The sequence below is a fragment of the Chelonus insularis genome, unplaced genomic scaffold (genome assembly GCF_013357705.1).
Source record: "Chelonus insularis isolate UGA/USDA-ARS -01 unplaced genomic scaffold, ASM1335770v1 contig_25_pilon, whole genome shotgun sequence".
In the NCBI taxonomy this organism is placed as follows: Eukaryota; Metazoa; Arthropoda; class Insecta; order Hymenoptera; family Braconidae; genus Chelonus; species Chelonus insularis.
Window position 1 is genome coordinate 159397 of NW_023276451.1, and position 18877 is coordinate 178273.

General features: G+C 29.2%; 2 protein-coding genes across 3 annotated transcripts; both read left to right on the forward strand.

Moving 5' to 3' along the window:
• Positions 1 to 1795: 1795 nt before the first annotated feature.
• On the forward strand, positions 1796 to 13837 carry LOC118064911 (neprilysin-2-like). 2 transcript variants are annotated; one of them, XM_035079840.1, is made up of 10 exons: positions 1796 to 2014; positions 8576 to 8730; positions 9739 to 9867; positions 9959 to 10204; positions 10334 to 10545; positions 10633 to 10809; positions 10893 to 11387; positions 11467 to 11758; positions 11897 to 12147; positions 12468 to 13837. In XM_035079840.1, exons 1-10 carry the CDS (start codon positions 1983 to 1985, stop codon positions 12804 to 12806), a joined length of 2328 nt encoding a protein of 775 aa, XP_034935731.1. In that variant the 5' UTR covers positions 1796 to 1982; the 3' UTR covers positions 12807 to 13837. The 2 variants fall into 2 exon arrangements, with proteins under 2 accessions (XP_034935731.1, XP_034935732.1); XM_035079841.1 differs by having other exon boundaries at positions 9772 to 9867.
• Positions 13838 to 14275: 438 nt separating this feature from the next.
• LOC118064913 (neprilysin-2-like) lies at positions 14276 to 18643 on the forward strand. The gene is made up of 10 exons (XM_035079842.1): positions 14276 to 14413; positions 15372 to 15604; positions 15973 to 16026; positions 16098 to 16343; positions 16411 to 16622; positions 16683 to 16859; positions 16964 to 17458; positions 17528 to 17819; positions 17938 to 18188; positions 18259 to 18643. Exons 1-10 carry the CDS (start codon positions 14370 to 14372, stop codon positions 18595 to 18597), a joined length of 2343 nt encoding a protein of 780 aa, XP_034935733.1. The 5' UTR covers positions 14276 to 14369; the 3' UTR covers positions 18598 to 18643.
• The last annotated feature ends 234 nt before the right edge of the window (positions 18644 to 18877 follow it).

Consider the following 18877-nt stretch of genomic DNA (forward strand, 5'->3'; position numbering starts at 1 on the left):
TATCTACTGTTATTGACTTTATATGCATATACGAATAATATTGCTATCACTGTGCATGTTTGTGATAATCTTATTTGATAATTGATAGCTTATCAAATAAATTTGACAAATAAATATTTAGATTTGAAAATACCTGTAAATCAGTAATATAATAATTTCTAATGGTCCGAGAAATAATTGATATCAATGAAATGAAGAAATGAATATTCTAATTTTAAGTAGCATGCAAAATATCTCTGTATTGATTTCTGTTAAACTAATGAATAAAAAAAAAGATTCACAAAAATTGATATAAATTTTAAATTCAACTGCATTCATTTTGAATTAAACAAAAACTTTGTCCAAATCTAAATCTTATAAATATTGAAAGTGTTTTTTTATAAATCAAACTGACAAAGTTTTTTTATTATTCATCTGATGATTGATTTTCTCCATTATTGACCACAGAAGATAATTTCATAAATTTTAAGAAGGCTGAAAACGAGGTCACTTTTAATAATGAAAAAAATAACAACAATAAAGGCTAAATTTATAAATAAATATTTTTGTTGGTAATTGATTTGTCATTAATATATTTGATTGATTCTAACAATTGTCATGGCCTTTCAATCGTTGTATGTTTGCGCAACGAGTAATTAAGATACTTGACCAGTTGAAAATACTCATAAATGAAGAGGTTAAATCTAAAATATCCTTCAATATTTTGTTTAAATTCTGCATAATATACAAATAAAAAACTCCAACTCCTTCAATGCACAGGAATGGAGCGTAATAAGCCAAGACTAATTAAGATATTTTTCTGGTCATTGAATCTTATCTTGCATGCGTCATTTCGTCCTCGTTCCAGAGTTTGAACCCCAAGATTTATAGATTTCTTATTCATTTTCTTGACCGCTAGGTTTCAGAGATTATTTACATTATTCTCAAACTATCGTGAGAAAGAGGAGTCCTTGCAGCCATAGCGCGTGAGGAAAGTAGCACATTTATGCGTTAAGAAATGTATTCAAGGATTAAATTATCTTTATGAATGAATCAATTTATTATAATGTGAAGAATCATCAAGTGATGGAATTGAATAAAATAAAATTTTTTCTTAGTAATAATAAACTATTTGAATGATAAAAAAAAATTTGCTAAAAGTCAAATCTGATTAATAGTTTATATGCACTTTTTGAATGAAAATACTTTATTAGGTATTATTTTTGTTATCGTTCATTTTCAAACATCTTTTACTCAATAAATTTAATAATTTTCTAAAAATTTTAATTAATGAAAATAACAAAAACCCATGACATTGTCTGGAAAAGAAATGTTTAAATGCAAACTTGTACTATAAATAGCTGGTGAGAATAATTTTAAAATAAAATAAAATTTATTTGTAGAACATTTTATGTACCTGGAATACTTAATCAATGAAATGTGATTAAAACTTGCCAAATTTACGCACGCTTGACCCATGACATACCGTTGTAAGCTAAAGATTATATTTGCAAGTCTAATTATTTAACGAATAATCATTGAAAAGATATTTAGTACATACATGAATTGACGATAATGAAAGACATGAGTGAACAATACTTTGGCAAGTCCTAAAATAACTATTCAAGTTCGAAGACTCAATGTTTAATAATTGTCTTATTGAAGCTATAAATTATCTTTTATTTTTACTATATTTGTGGATGCATTTGAAAGCTTGGAACGTTGTGAGAGTGTAGGAGACGAGAACGTACCATAAACTGGAGGGAGAGTTCGTTTAAATACAGCAGAGAAGTGCGCGCGCTCGTTCAGTCCGGCATTTACGCTCCAATCCAGTCCATCCGTATCTACAACATCTCTCCCGCCGATTTATTTGAATAAACTAGGCAAAAAAACGTGCATTCTTGATACATGACATTGGGGTCATCTGTAGCGTGAAACAAGTGTAAGTGAGGTGTTATGTGCTACGGTGAGGTCGTAAAAGCGTGGAAAGCCTAACCATCACAATGACCAATAGTATGAAACAAACTGTTATTAAGTAAGTTTTTTGTGATTATTTTATTCTTTTTACCGGTTAATTCAGTCAGTGAACATATTTATGGTTTGACAACAATTGATATCTCTTTGTCATGATATTTTAGACTTCAATGATGTCATTACAACATGCACAATACATGCATTGAAATTACACTGAGTTTGGTATTATTCTTTAATTTTATCTAGATTTTATGTGATGAGATTTTTTATTTATGGCCTTTTTGTAATTTTAATCATAGAGATGTTTTTTTACTGACCAGTTGAATCATCAGAATATGAAAAACAACGTCCTCGGGCAGATCTTGGAAAACAAAAAATAGTTATGAAAGTGATCCTAATAAATTGTCAACTCGTGTACTGATACTACTTAATAACACTCATTAAGTTATATTTCACACTGGTGTGTAAATGAAAAAGTTAACCGGAAAATTATAGCGAGGTGTCAATGACTTGATATTATGACTAAATTGCAGCAAAAACTCATTGCAATTATTACCTATATGACCACAAAAAAATTACCAGTAGTCTAGAAAATTATGTACATTATTAAAAATGAAAGTGATGAAAGTAAACACAAAGATGACACAATTTTCTTATGGTTTAAAAAATCCTCTTACAAAGAAAAAAGTTTGCAAATGAAATAAGAATATTATCTTTACTCACTAGTCAATGCGAATAATTAAAAAAATTTAATGTAAAAGTTATCTGATGGTCTACTTACGACGTAGTTTTTATGCTGCCTGGCCTGGCAGTGAAAGTTTTATTTACCCTTTATGATGAAAAGGGATGAGTGTTAGTGTTCATAGTGCAAGGTTTACGATCACAGGGGTTCTTTCGAGTCTTGGTAACTGCAGAGGGTTGAAGTGAACACCCCGTAGAATGTTTGACGACGACCCTATCTAATACTAGCTCACTTAACGACGTCAAATAACTGTTGGCGACCTAGTCTCCTCATGATCTGCTTCTTAGCAAGTAATATGTTTGCTATATCTCCAGAGAAAAAGTCAACTTTGTTCGAAGCAAAAGAACTAAACAAACTCGATGTTTTCATTTAAAAGTAGTCAAGTCTGGGATATCTGCTGATTCAAGGTTTTTGCACTTAGACTCGGTCAGACACTTCCTGTTTTAAGTAGAAACAGGAAATTATAATTTTCCGTCCTACCTAGTACTTAAATTCTTTGCTCCTTAATGTACTTCTTTCTTGAAGAGGAAGAAATGTTGATTTGCTTTTAAAAATAGCGATAATTTCTATTTCTAGCGCTAAATATTTTTTTAATTCTCAATAATTATATATTCTTGAGAAAATGAATTATTATCACTATTTAGTTTGATTATTTTTTTTTTTCAATAAGAGTTAAAAATAAAAAAAATTTGTTTTTTTTCTAACTATATAAATTATTACGTGGGAATAAAAAAATAATTTATTAATATCTAAGAATTCATTGGTGAATCAAATACAAAAATATTTAATTTGTCTATTGACTTTTTTAATCATAAGTGTGCTATACTCAATGAATAACTAATAGAGGGGATGATAAAGATTACAAACAAAATTGATAGTATCGATAAGGTTAGTTATATAAATTTAATAAGTTGTGCAGGAAGAAGATTTCTAAAAAAAAATACTAGTAAAAAGAATTCAATGTTTATTAATATATCATCACATAAATTGTTAAAAACCAATATGAATAAAAAAAATTTGTTTTCAGATATAAGAGATCTATAAATAATTATACCCTATTGTTCGAAAGATATACACAATGACAAAAAGAAATCAAAGTGAAAAATATCCTTTTTGTTTAAACAATGAATAAATATATTTTTAAATCAATTTTAACTAATCCCATAAATAAGAAGCTTTTGAAAAATGCCTCAACTTTCTGGTAATTGTTCTATCCCAAATAAACAATTTGTTTGAACCATAAACTATTGAGAAGGTAACTTATCAAAGTTAAACAACAGAAAAAAGAATAATTTATTCATAAAACCTAGATTGTATGTCAAAGTAATCGTAATTAATTGTTTAATCAATAAGTCCATTAAAGTCAAGTCACATGCTGATATCAAACAACTTCTTAAACACTCACGTGTTCAGACACAAGACTATATAAGCTTTTAATCAACCCGGGTAATTTTATCAACACAATAAATCTGCATATATCATAAGAGAACTGTAGGATCATCGACACGCAAGAGAATTATACATCAATTAATTATTCGACGGCATAAGTACACCTAACGTACACCTACATAGCTCGTGATCAGGAAACAGCAATCACAATATTTAAATATACGACAAGATTTATTTATAATTTTGCATAGTTATCTCCGGGTAACTTTAATTAATAGTTTTTAATAACTGCATTAAATTTCCCTTCAATTTGTTATAATTATACTACGTGAATCTGAAAATAGATTGCGACAGAGATGAAATCACACGAATTACAAAAAAAAAATGGGAAATTTTTAACTAGAAAAAAAATGATATAAAAAATAATGATATTCGTTGATTGAAATGAGATAAAAGTATTTTTTTATAATTATTTAAATAACTAAATGATAATATCAGTTAAGCTACGAGGAAATTATATGAGAAAAATATGAAAAAAAATGGTAATGAAAAGTTTAAATGGCATTTTTGTCAATAATATTAGAAAAGAATAACCAGCTGATTAGAAGATACAATTAATTTACTCAAGCGTAACTTTTTTCAATAACCATTGTCTATGTTTCTTCATAATAATCCAAACGTCTGTCTATATTTTTCTTGTGTCATTGAATTTATTTTATGTAACTGTTATAGGATTATAGGAACAAACAATTGTGGTTGCATCGCGTGCGATGATCTGTTTATAATTTCCTGGCTAGTCAGGAGTATTATTATTTGTAATCTTACCATATGATTCTTATAATCATAGGAAAGGAATAATTTTCACGTAATTATTGATGTTATTTAAACAAGCATCATCAATAATATTTGCTTAACAAAACATTCATGTTTTTTAAGTAAAACATTAGTTAAAACAATCAGTTACCTTCGTTGGTGGAAGTTCTCAATATGTTTATTACTCACTTGGCAGAATGACTTCCTCAAGACCTTGCTGACACTGTTTATTATCAAATCATCATAATGAAGCTGCTTATACGTGATTTTATCGAAGGATTTTTCGTGACATTAATCACTAAGTTAGGTTCAATGTAATCATCTATTGTCATCATTGATGATTTCCATTATTCATTATTTGTTTCTTAGTTTAAGACAAATGTCGACTTTATTGAATCACTGATGACTTTGATCAGTGAAATTAACCATTTAGCTCTGGATGAGGATAATCCACACTAATGCGACACAATTCAATAATTGAGCTGAAAATGAGTGTAAAACGGATAGTCTTTGTTGCACAAGTTGTTAATGTAATTCCTAAAATTGTAATATTCACTCTATTAATATTTATCAAACTGTGCCTACACTTGGAAATTAGCAAAATGTACTAGCTTTAGTCTGTCTACTATTTCATGTAAAGACCATAGCCGTTGTTTCTTTTTTAAAATAGCTCTTAAAGTTTTTAGAAAAATTATTTGAATGTTATATGATGTAGTATTTCAGTTGGAGTTGATAAACAGATATAATTTACTGACAATTTGAGAATAAAGAGAAATATTACTCAGAAAAATGTGAGTAATTTTCATAATCTCTTGATTTTCAAGAAATAAAGTATATGATTGTTCTTCTACTTAGAATAACGTTCAGGTAATTTACTGTAACTTAGCTCCAACAAGTTGAAATGTTTTCGAAAGAATATCGTTCAGGTATAAAGGCTGGTTTAGAAAATTAGTTGGTGGTATAACTATCAGGTAAATTAGAGACTAGAAAAAAATTAGAGCTCAAAATTCATCTCTTTGACAGCATATTATTAAATTATTTTTTTTTTATTATATTCAAGACATAAAAAATCCAAGTCTTTTTTCTAAGTAGTAGACCTGTTATTTCCACACAAAAATTTGGACAAATAAATGTGAGTATTGAAAAACAAAAGATGCTATTTTTATTTTAAATAGAAATATTCATTTGGCTGCTTAGGAATATCTTCAATGAATAAAAGATATTAATAATAAATAATGATTTTCTGAACATGTCAAATGAATGAAAGGGTTTTTTTCTGCTGGTTCCACTAGTAAATAATTAACAATAAAAGTTTATAAAATAAGATTGACCATGAACTATTTTTATTTGTATGAGTATTGAATCTGTACTTACTATTGTCCTCTTCAACAATAATAACATTGGTGGTTGCTAATGGCAACTGTAGTGACATAAATGTATAATAATAAAATATAGACGTAAAATTTTTTTTTTCGATGTTAAATGTACGGAAAGTAGTTGTCTATTGGACATGACATACTGTTTACTCAGGCAGCTTGGTAGATTGTGATGAGAATGTTGAGTGAACGTGTCCTCCAGACGACATAAATTCGCAACACACTCTTTCCGTTGAGAAGCACACTACCAGTTTACTATATGCAACATCCAATCGATGATTATCAATTCTATGTCAATAATTCGATTTTGCTTAATGAAACACTCCAGCGGAACCGTTATTTTCATTACATCATCAATATTCTATCGATAAACAAAATTGATAAGAGAACGGTATAATTTTTTCTTTTTTTTCTGTTCTCCAAATATAAATCCCCACGTGCGGTCTATATTAATTTTGACTATATGAGAGAATCGCCTGAATATTACCATGCTAAAAAAATATAAAACGGACCGATGTCATATCTGATCATGCCGATCTCTCATTTAACTCTAAATTTAAGTCAAGCGTAGACATCAATCGGAATGCCTCGATGAACCTGACATGATTATCGGGCCATCGATGTAGGAAATTTAAGACCAGCTTAAAATCAATTTCAGCACATTCGAGCTAAATAATTCTTTTAAACTCTTCTTAATGATAGATAATAACGTTTAGGCTTCTTGGGAAACAATAGAATACTTTTATAATTGTCAACAAATTTATTATCTATTGATTACAATAAAAAATTATTTTATTGTAATTTTTTGAAAAATTTATTATTTTCAACAAGCAACCATTACGCAAACTTTTACAACAGCTTTATTGTAATAGAAAATAATTTCTTAGACTCAGAAAAATAATTTTTTATGATTTAAACGGGTTTGTTACCCTTTTTTATCTGTAAAAAAAGGTGGACGTTTAATGTAATTGATTATTAAGGTGATAATTTATTAAAATACGATAGAACTTTTTTTGTGTCTATAAAGAGATAATATCCATTGAATCTCAAACATTGGAAAAGTTGGAGGTCAAGCGGTCAATAGTCGCGTCAGGTTTGTAGGATTTTATTAGCTTGAGAAGATAATAACAGTAGCATAGTGACAAAAAGAGTGATTTCTAGTGTTTTATGATAACTTTTTTATACTGATCCAGTACGGTTCGTTGGGCCAATGACTTTCTAAATATCATAAGAGAGGGAAAGATACGAAAAGACTAGACTGAGAAATCCTTCGAGAGTACAAGCCACGAGGTCGATATACTCATGTCGCTGGATCTTATTTAACTATACTCATGGTTTCATATTGTGCACTCTCTTGATTTGCCTGTATATCAGTACTTAGAGCAACCCGTTCAACTATTTGTCTCTTTAATTAGCACGAGTCACCACTACATTTTAGTTAATTAAACCTTATCTAGAATACTAGTAAAACTAAATGTCAAAAGATTTTTAAAGGAAATTCAATTTTATTTTTTATTAAATTATGGGCAGTAATAAATGATTTATAATGACAGGTCTTTATTAAAAATATAAAAGGGAATGAACTTGCTTAAAAAATAAAAAAATTCATTTTTCTTTTTAAATTAGCGAGAAAAGTAATATTTTATCTTTTTAGTTAAGAATAATACTTATAGAAACTTTAATTTTTTTTCCTTATTAATTATAAATTTACTGTTCAAGTTTACAGATTGAAACAATGTTAAAAGTAATAAAATGGCATTGTTTCTCTTGATTAATTATCAAAAAAAAAACAGAGTTTCTCTTTATAAATGGCTGTGAACAGTAATACTACCTGTCAACAAGCCAAGTGTAATGGTAATATCCATCTAACTTTAAAGCTGATATGAAATACTTTATTCTAATTAAAAAGAAAAACTCTTTGACCTTCTTTTTTACGTCTTTTGTTTAAGATTTATTCATTACACATGGCGTTTATCTCTTAATGGAATTTTACACATTACAATCTACAAAAAGTGTTAGATAGTACGTTAACTAATATTTATGCACCACAATATTCGAGATAAGAAGGATCGATTTTACATTAGCAAGGTCATTTATTTTCTAGAAGAGCCTCAATTGCATCTTTTTACTGAAAATTAGCAAACCATTAAATATTTTAGCAATTTTTTTAACTTAATATAGAATATTTGCCATTTTTCTAATATTCAGATCAAAACTGGTACAATTTTTATAACATTAAAAATCAATTAGCATAAACTTGTATGCTAGAAACGAGAAATAAAATTTGACATTTAAATTTCAGAAATCCGACATGGTGGAAGCGTCGGTCAGCTTTGGAACGTGGACTAACGGTGATAGCAGTTTCCGGAGTCCTCGTGTGTATTGCCCTGGCAATAAGTATTGGCGTGGTAGTCACGAATTCCAGGTCGTGCGATACAGCAACAACCACTGGCACAGGTGAGCAACAGCACCAGCATTATTCCCGTGGCATTTGCCCGAGCTCCCTTTGTCGCCAACGGTACAACAACACACCACGTTTGGCTTTTAGCCCACGGTTCCCCACTCAATATGCTTTTCAGTCTCACGACTGATCAAAATCGCTGAAATCCGTGAGAGGCTTATGATAAATCTCCTTCACATAATAACTCAAACCCTACATCACGATCCAATGCTATGTTCATTTAAATTAACATAATCAAACAGGAAGTTTAGATTTGTAGATCTATGTAGAATGATGTTATTATCTACTTAATAGTTTTATCAATCACGTTTTTTTAATTATCAAGAATTAAATGTGTTAAATTTCAAAATTACATCACTTTGAAAGAAGAAACTTGTTGAGAAAATCTGAGAGTTATATTAAATATCATCAATGACTCGCAGTTAATATTGAATATCTTAATATTATTTTTTTCTAAACTCACAAATCTTCTAAACGTTGTAAATTAATGTTAATGCAGAAATAATCACAAAATGATCATAAATCTTAGCTGTCGGTTGAAACAACTCTACACTGATCACAACGGATAAATAATTTAATATATCTAACTAATAACATCTTTTTCTCATTGTTAAAATATGCAAAAAAAAAACAAATTAAATATTTTTATAATTTCATATTAAATTCAAAATTGGATACTTACTAATAAAACAATGTTTTGGTCCTAGTCGTGATATTTGCTAATCCATTAATTTGAACAATCTGAATATTGCCATTTGTTGACAGAAGAATGCATGTATTGATAACATGAGTGGTTAGTTTAATGCTTTAATACATAGAAAAGTTATTTTAAAAGAAAAAACCTGATGACACAACATTAAAAATGAAATTACAATTTTTCGATATTTTACAATCAGTTGAAATCAGTTATATCATTTGTCTTTTTATGTCATTTACATTTTCTAATGCACTGGCTTCACGCTTTTTTCGCTCTTGCACACCAAATCACAAATGCACGAGAGTAGCTGACATTAAAAATGAAATGCTACCGTCTACAGTGGAAGCCCTGAGTGGAAATCCATCAATACGAGGGTCTCCAACTATTATTCAAGTTCCAGAGGATGTTTGCGAAACGCCCGAATGTATTCATGTTGGTAAGTTGATACATAAATCAAATTAAAAATTTATTGAGTAATTACACGCATTCAAACTACCATAACAATACACCCCAATTCATTTTTTCAGCTTATAGAGTCTTAAGCAACATGGATGATACTGTTGATCCTTGTGATGATTTTTACAAGTTTGCTTGTGGTGGATTCATCAAATCTACCAAGATTCCAGATGAGAAAGTGAGCGTAAACACATTCAGTGTTATTAGTGATGAGGTTTTAGAACAACTACGAACGAGTATTGAAGAAAAAATTGATCCTAATGAGCCTAGGCCATTCAGACTTGCTAAAAGACTTTACAAAATCTGTATGAATAAGAGTAAGTATTTAAATAGCGATTTTATTATGAAATTATTCTCATTATAAATCATATAACATAATTAAAATGAACTTAATTAAACCTCAAGACATCAAAAAAATATATTTTCACAATATTGTTATATTTTAGCTGCCATTGAAGAAGAAGGACTTAATCCTGTTTTAAGGATATTGAAGAAACTTGGGGGCTGGCCAGTTCTTGAAGGAGATTTATGGAATGAAAATGACTTTCACTGGACACAATCTGTCTATAAGTTCCGAGATTTAGGCTACTCCGTCGATTACTTCATCGACTTTAGCATTAGTGTTGATCTTAAAAACAGCACAAAAAGAGTTTTAGATGTAAGTCAGATATTACAGCGTTAAATTTTTATAAAATAACTCATTTAAACCTTCATTATCTAAGAAAATATTGTTCTCACATTTTAGTTAGATCAAACATCCCTTGGATTATCACGTGAATATCTGACGAAAGGATTAGACGATAAAATTGTAAAGGCATATTACGAATATATGGTAGATATAGCAATCATTCTTGGTGCTGAACCAGAACGAGCTAAAGCAGAACTTATGGAGTCACTTTTATTCGAAATGAAATTAGCTAACGTAAGAATAATGATATCTATCTCATTTCAAGTTATTGAAGTTAATTTAATGTTATTAACAAATTATTTTCACTAATTACATAGATTTCTCTACCAGTTGAGAAGCGTCGAAATGCTACTTTGCTTTACAATCCAATGACTGTAGCAGAATTATCAAAGGTCTATCCATCCATACCTTGGAAAGATTACTTCAATCGAATTCTAAGTCCAATTGTTACAATCGATGACGATGAAATAACGATAGTTAATGTTCCTGGTTTCGTAGCAGATTTTGAGAAACTTATTAGTTCCACTCCGAAAAGAATTCAAGCTAATTATGTAATGTGGAGAGCAGCAGCAGCATCAGTAAGCTATCTTAATGATGAAATCCGCAAAAGGCAACTTCAATTTTCTACAGCTCTTAGTGGGAAAACGGAAAGAGAACCAAGATGGAAAGAATGTGTTGATATCGTATCTAACAGCTTATCCATAAGTGTTGGTGCTCTTTACGTAAGAACATATTTCAACGAAGATGCTAAGAAAAATGCTTTAGAAATGGTTTCTGATATCAGAAGTCAATTCAACAAAATTTTACAAACGGTATTATTTTTTTAAATCAGTTGATTTATTGATAACGTACACATTTAACTAACTTTTATTTTATTTTTATGTCTTTTAGGTTGATTGGATGGACGAAGAAACTCGTAAAAGTGCTTTAGACAAAGCTGCATCAATGACCACCCATATTGCTTATCCTGATGAACTGTTGGATGACTCCAAATTGGAAAAGTTTTATGAAAAACTCGAATTCGATGATGGGAATTATTTAGATTGTATTTTAAATCTCACCTTATTTGGAACAGAATATTCGTTCAGTAAATTAAGAAAGCCTGTCAATAAAAGTGACTGGATAACTCATGGTCGACCAGCTGTTGTTAATGCATTCTATTCTTCTATCGAAAATAGCATTCGTAAGTGAATTTAATTATGTAATAGTACATTATCACACATAAATGCAATTACGTTATAATAAGAGTAATTAAAAAAATACTATAAAAACTTTGCTTTCAACATTTTTACAATAAAAAATACTACACATGCTATTTCAGAATTCCCAGCTGGTATTCTTCAAGGAGCATTCTTTAGTAACAATCGGCCAAGATATATGAATTATGGAGCTATTGGATTCGTTATTGGTCACGAAATAACTCATGGATTTGATGATCAAGGACGACAATTTGATAAAGAAGGAAATCTAGTTGACTGGTGGGCACCGGCAACTAAAGAAAAATATCTTAAAAAGGCAGAATGTATAATTCATCAATATGGGAATTACACTGTAAAAGAAGTTGGATTAAATGTAAGATTTTTTTTCAATAACTTTATTAGTATGGATAAATTCATTGAAAGTTAATTAATTGCTCTTTAATTCAACCGATTACTTGTCAACTAATCAATCCGAGATTACATTTTCCAAAATCCGTTTATATATTAACTTGTTGGACTTACTCAGTTAATCATCTAATTGTCAATTCATTAAGGCCATGTATAAATTAGTTGTTGATCAATAGTTAGATTATTCCTAAATACTTATTATTAATGATGTTTTTTTCAATACAATACATGCAATAAAGAAGTAAAAAAGAATTCAAAAGATTAACATAATTGATTATCTTGCAGTTGAACGGAATAAATACCCAAGGAGAAAATATTGCGGATAATGGAGGCATCAAAGAAGCTTACTTAGCATATAAGGAGTGGTCTAATCGAAACAATCCCGAACCACGACTTCCAGGACTTCATTATTCACCACGGCAAATGTTCTGGATAAGTGCTGCTAATACATGGTGCTCAGTATACCGACCAGAAGCTCTTAAGCTTCGTATTACTACAGGATTTCATAGTCCAGGTGAATTTCGTATTCTTGGACCTCTTTCAAATATGCCACAGTTTTCAGAAGACTTCCAATGTCCTGAAGGTTCTAGAATGAACCCACCGAACAAGTGCCATGTATGGTAAAAAATCTGTTCTATTCTCCTGTTGGTTTCCCTTTCTACAACTGGATTTGCATACTGTTGAAACTGTGAGATATCCAAACAATGTAATTATCATTATTTAAAAGCTTGATAAAAAGTATTTGCGATAATTGCGTTATTTTAATGTAGTATCATCGCCATTGAATGAATCTACTGTGAAAAGATTATGAAAAGAAATAGAATCTTAAAAATGAAAAAATATGCATAATTACTTTATAAAAAATTTTACAATTTTGAGAAAAAAATGTATATAGATGTTTACACTATTGTCGAAAATTATTTTCATTTAAAGAGTATTTTGTTAGTGATATAAAAACAAAGCAATTGAAATTAAAATGAACTGAATCGTTTAATTGACGCAATGTTGTCAATGATTACGCAATTGGTAAAATTTGTATGGTTGTTTACGTAGAGTTACCGATTTTAAGTACTTAGGTGACATAGTAAATTATCACTATAGAATTTATGTATTACTTAGAAGCTTCATGCTCATCAAATTATTTGATATTACTCAACCATCACATATTCATTAACAATGATTACTATTCATAATTTTTATAGTAATAGGAACACAGTAAAAAACTTTGTGTACTGTACTAGTGACAACAGTTCATATTTGAATATTTTTATTCGTGCAAGAAAACGACACCAAATTTTAAAAGTTATCTAGATTGACAATTTACATTGTTTATATATTCAACACTAACTTTTTTACTGTGTAATATTCTATACATACAAAATAATTACTCTAGAATAGACAAAAAAAAATAAAAAATATTTGATGTTTATTATATTTTAGAATATGTTTATAAATATTGGTATAAGCTAAAATGTATAAAGTAAAACAACAATTGTGTTGCGGTGTGGTGAAATTCTATGTACTTTTAAACACAAGTAAGAAGATTTTTGAAAAATAAGAAATAAAAAAAAGTAGAATTAAAAAGTTTTTAGATAAAAATGTACAAGCAATCTCTTTACAATAATTTTAAAATATATCTGACAAATTGTTATGAATCGAATTATTTTTATTCACCTTTACTAAATGAAAAAATTATTTTAATAAAAAAAAAAAATAGTTTTATAATTAAATAATATTATGCGGAAGTTTGTAAAAATAATTTATTCTACCAATAGCCCTATTAAAAATGAATCATCTAAATCATTTATTAATTAAAACAATAAATGTGTTTACATTCATTATACTCCTAAATTAAGTTAAAGAATTAAACACCATGACAATCATTTTAAAGTCTAACTCACTTCATAGTCTAACAATTAGAATTAAATAAGTAGTTCAACGATCGTGATTACATATTTAACTTACGTATGTTATTTAGTATAGTATAAATATTATGAAGCTGCCATTTTCCGGAGGACATTGTTTATCCAGGTAGCTCGTTAAATACCAGTGAGAAGTAAGCGCGCTTCCTCAGTCCGATGTTTATACTCCTATCAAGTCACTCATATGATAGCATCTCTTGTTGATTAATTATAAAAACTTATAGGAAAATATTCGAAGTGTTATGTGTTATAAATCAGTGACAACATGGAAATGCCAATGATGAACAATGGGAAACATACGATAGTTAAGTAAGCTTCCAATTTGATATTTTTATTTGTTAGTGATTGATTAACTATACAACTATAAAATATCGACCGTATTTATAAAGCTCAGCATGTTTGATGACATTTTTAATTTATTTAACAAAAAATTATGCTTACAAAGAAAAAGTATACAGCTCACATTTTACATGAACAGTGAATAATTTTATCGACTTCTCTAATGAAAAGAGAAACACGAAAAAATTGTTCATTTTTTTTCTCAAATAGAATAAGGAGAAAAATTAGAAAAAAAATTTAAACTTGAAAAACTTATTCGAAATAATTTCATCGTATAAATTTGCTGTAATTACCAGTCATATTATAGTATTAACTTATAAAACAAAGCTCTGAAATGATACAATCTTGAGTAAAACGGAAGTAGCACAAATTTAAGACAAAAAATAGAACATATTAAAGTACAGAAAGAAGATTTTATAACAATTGCAATAAATAAAGTGCCCTTCAATGATAATTAAGGAAAATTTTGTGTTATTGTTCACTTTTCAGTGTCTTTGATGATCTTGTATAATTTTATCTGATTAAAAGAAAATTATTTTTATAAATTTTATATAATTTTTATACTTATTATTATTTTATGTAATAGTTATTGGATTAACTACTTATCATCATTAAAACTCGTGCAATGATTCATTGCGAGTGTCCTAATCAGTGTTATTATTATTGAAAGCGTTCAACAAAAAATAATAACATTTCTTCTGAACAATAACAGTATATTTTGTAATACTCATAATATTTAAACATAAAAAAGTCAAGTATTTCATGTTTTCTTACTTGTAGTAATTTCAGCATTTTTATATAACAGTGCTAAGAATCTCTAATGTCAAAAAGTAAAACTGCAACTCTCTAAAGATCTGAAGATCATAAAAAACTTATATTGCAAAATAACTACATGGATAATAGATAAAATTTGACATTTAAATTTCAGAAATCCGACATGGTGGAAGCGTCGGTCAGCTTTGGAACGTGGGCTAACGGTGATAGCAGTTTCCGGAGTCCTCGTGTGTATTGCCCTGGCAATAAGTATTGGCGTGGTAGTCACGAATTCCAGGTCGTGCGATACAGCAACAACCACTGGCACAGGTGAGCAACAGCACCAGCATTATTCCCGTGGCATTTGCCCGAGCTCCCTTTGTCGCCAACGGTACAACAACACACCACGTTTGGCTTTTAGCCCACGGTTCCCCACTCAATATGCTTTTCAGTCTCACGACTGATCAAAATCGCTGAAATCCGTGAGAGGCTTATGATAAATCTCCTTCCCGTAATAACTCAAACCCTACATCACGATCCAATGCTATGTTCATTCATCGCCTACAATATTGATAAAATTAATATTCATAACTATTTTCATTCATAGGCACTTAATGAAGTGGAGACAGAAAATTATCATATTGAACAAAGAGATTGAGTTATTTCCTTTTCATCTCATTTATATTTTGTAATGCACTTGCTTTATTCTTGCACATGAATTAAAAATAAACGAAAATTATTAACATTTAAATTAAATCTATCATGAGGTTCTTTAGCATCTACTCTGAGTACAAAAGATGTATGCTATACTCCAGAATGTATTCATGTTGGTGAGTATCACAAGATAATTACGAGTGTTTATGCAATATTTCATTTATTATGAATATTAAAATTATTTTAGCGTCAAAAATTTTAAATAATATGAATCCAAATATCGATCCTTGCGATGACTTTTATAAATTTGCTTGTGGTGGATTCATCAATACTACGAGAATTCAAGATGAAAAAATTATTGTTGACAATTTTAGTATAACCAATAGTAAAATTCTCGAACAGTTACGAACTACTATTGAGGAAAAAGATTTTCATAACGAGATTAGACCCTTTAAACTTGTCAAAGAATTATACAGCATTTGTATGAATAAAAGTAAGTAATAGTATTAAGTAATGGTAGTAATAGAAATGAAAATATTCAAATATTTATGTTTTTTCAGCTGCCATAGAAGAACAAGGACTTAATCCTGTTTTAAGGATCTTAAAAGATGTTGGTGGATATCCAGTTCTCGAGGGAGATTCATGGAATGAGGATGACTTCCATTGGATGGAATTGATCTATAAGCTACGAGATATCGGTTACTCTTATAATTATTTGCTAGAATTTAGTATTGGTGTTGATCTTAAGAATAGTTCAAAAAAAATGTTTGGCGTAAGTTAGAGAAATTAATATTATTCTAAATTGGAAATTTATTTACTCTATTATTTGCAGTTAGATCAAACACCACTTGGATTATCACGAGAATATTTAATGAAAGGATTAGACGATAAAATTGTAAAGGCATACTATAATTATATGGTAGATGTAGCAATTATCCTTGGTGCTGAACGAGAACGAGCTAAAACAGAACTTATGGAGTCACTTTTATTTGAAATAAACCTAGCTAACGTAAGAAAACATAAAAGACTTTATCTTTAGTGAAATCTCATTGACAATTGTTTCTATTTAACACTTTACATGTTATTAATGAATCATATTTGCTAATTATGTAGATTTCAGTGTCTGGTGAACACCGTCGTAATGCTTCTATGTTTTACAATCCCATGACGATAGCAGAATTGTTAACGAGGTATCCATCCGTACCTTGGAAAGATTACTTCAACCGAATCCTAAGGCCAATCATTGAAGTAGATGAGAATGAAATCATTAATGTTAAAGCTCCTAATTTTTTTAAAAATTTTGAAGATTTAATTATTATTACTCCAAAAAGAACCATTGCTAATTATATTATGCAACGGGTTGCAGCAGGATCAGTTAGTTTTTTAAATGATGAAATTCGCAAAAAACAACTGCAATTTTCCAGAGTTGTTACTGGAAAAACGGAAAGAGAGCCTAGATGGATGGAATGTATAAGTATTGTTTCGGGTCGTTTGTCACTAAGTGTTGGGGCCTTGTATGTAAAGAAATATTTTAATGAAAATGCTAAGAAAAATGCTGTGGAGATGGTCCGTGACATTAAACAACAGTTTAGTAAAATGTTGGAAACGGTAATATATGGTCCACGAAATTTGCCATATTACAAGATAAGTTTGTAAAACTGATATTCTATATTTCAGGTCGATTGGATGGATAAAAAGACTCGTAAACATGCTATATTAAAAGCTGCAACAATGACAACTCATATTGCGTATCCTGATGAATTATTGAATGATACAAAATTGGAAGATTTTTATAAAAACCTTGAATTCAGCAAAGGTGATTTTTTGGGTTCCATGTTGAATTTGACGATATTCGGTCGAAATTATTCTTTCAGTAATTTCAGAAAACCTATCAATAAAAGTGATTGGATAACTCATGGACGGCCAGCTATTGTTAATGCATTCTATTCTTTTAGTGAAAACAGCATTCGTAAGTTGATATTGTTTTACTTATTTAAGTCTGAGAAATCGAATGTAATTTGTTTTTATTGTGTTGCAAATTTTATTGATGAATTGATATAGACAACAATTATTTTATATCTATTTAGAATTCCCAGCTGGTATTCTACAGGGTGTTTTTTTTAGTAATGATAGACCGAGGTATATGAATTATGGAGCAATAGGATTTGTTATCGGTCATGAAATAACCCATGGTTTTGATGATCGAGGACGACAATTTGACATGAGAGGTAATTTAGTAGATTGGTGGGCACCTGCGACAAAAGAGAAGTATTTAGAGAAAGCAAAGTGTATTGTTAATCAATATGGAAACTTTACTGTAAGAGAAGTTGGATTAAATGTAAGGAATTTTCTTATTAATATGTGTAATATTTTTTATTCATTTCTATAAATTGCAAAATTTTTTAAAGTTAAATGGAATAAATACTCAAGGAGAAAATATTGCGGATAATGGAGGCATCAAAGAAGCTTACTTAGCATATAAAGAATGGTCGAAACGTAACAAACCCGAACCTCGACTTCCAGGACTTGATTATTCACCAAGGCAAATGTTTTGGATAAGTGCTGCCAACATGTGGTGTTCAGTTACTCGACCAGAAACTTTAAAACTTCGTATCACAACTGGATTCCATAGTCCAAGTGAATTTCGTATTCTTGGACCTCTTTCCAATATGCCAGAATTTGCAGAAGATTTTCAATGTCCTATTGGATCAAGAATGAATCCTCATAAAAAATGTCGAATATGGTAAAAATAAATTATTGTTCCTACTCTTACATAAAATTATTTTTAAAAAATTATATTGGTTGAAAGTTTTTTTATTGACCTTTACCAAGAAATACAATCATGTTTATACATAAATGAAAAGTTGTAATCAAAGAATACATATAAAACTTTTGAACAAAACTAATCATAAGAAAATTTTACAAGTTATAAAAAAAAAAAATTGAAGTAAAATTCATTGTACATTTTTGAGAAAATGATTTAAGCAATGGAAGAAATTGAATAGGATTTGAAAGGAAAAAAATTCC

Excerpts from the sequence above, each read along its gene's own strand:
- LOC118064913 (XM_035079842.1), top strand. The coding sequence starts at position 14,370 with ATGGAAATGCCAATGATGAACAATGGGAAACATACGATAGTTAA. Across the intron at positions 15,605-15,972 it reads ACGGTACAACAACACACCAC|CATCTACTCTGAGTACAAAA; the intron begins GTTTGGCTTTTA and ends GAGGTTCTTTAG. Across the intron at positions 16,344-16,410 it reads CAGCATTTGTATGAATAAAA|CTGCCATAGAAGAACAAGGA; the intron begins GTAAGTAATAGT and ends ATGTTTTTTCAG.
- LOC118064911 (XM_035079840.1), top strand. The coding sequence starts at position 1,983 with ATGACCAATAGTATGAAACAAACTGTTATTAA. Across the intron at positions 10,546-10,632 it reads GCACAAAAAGAGTTTTAGAT|TTAGATCAAACATCCCTTGG; the intron begins GTAAGTCAGATA and ends CTCACATTTTAG. Across the intron at positions 12,148-12,467 it reads TAAAAGAAGTTGGATTAAAT|TTGAACGGAATAAATACCCA; the intron begins GTAAGATTTTTT and ends ATTATCTTGCAG.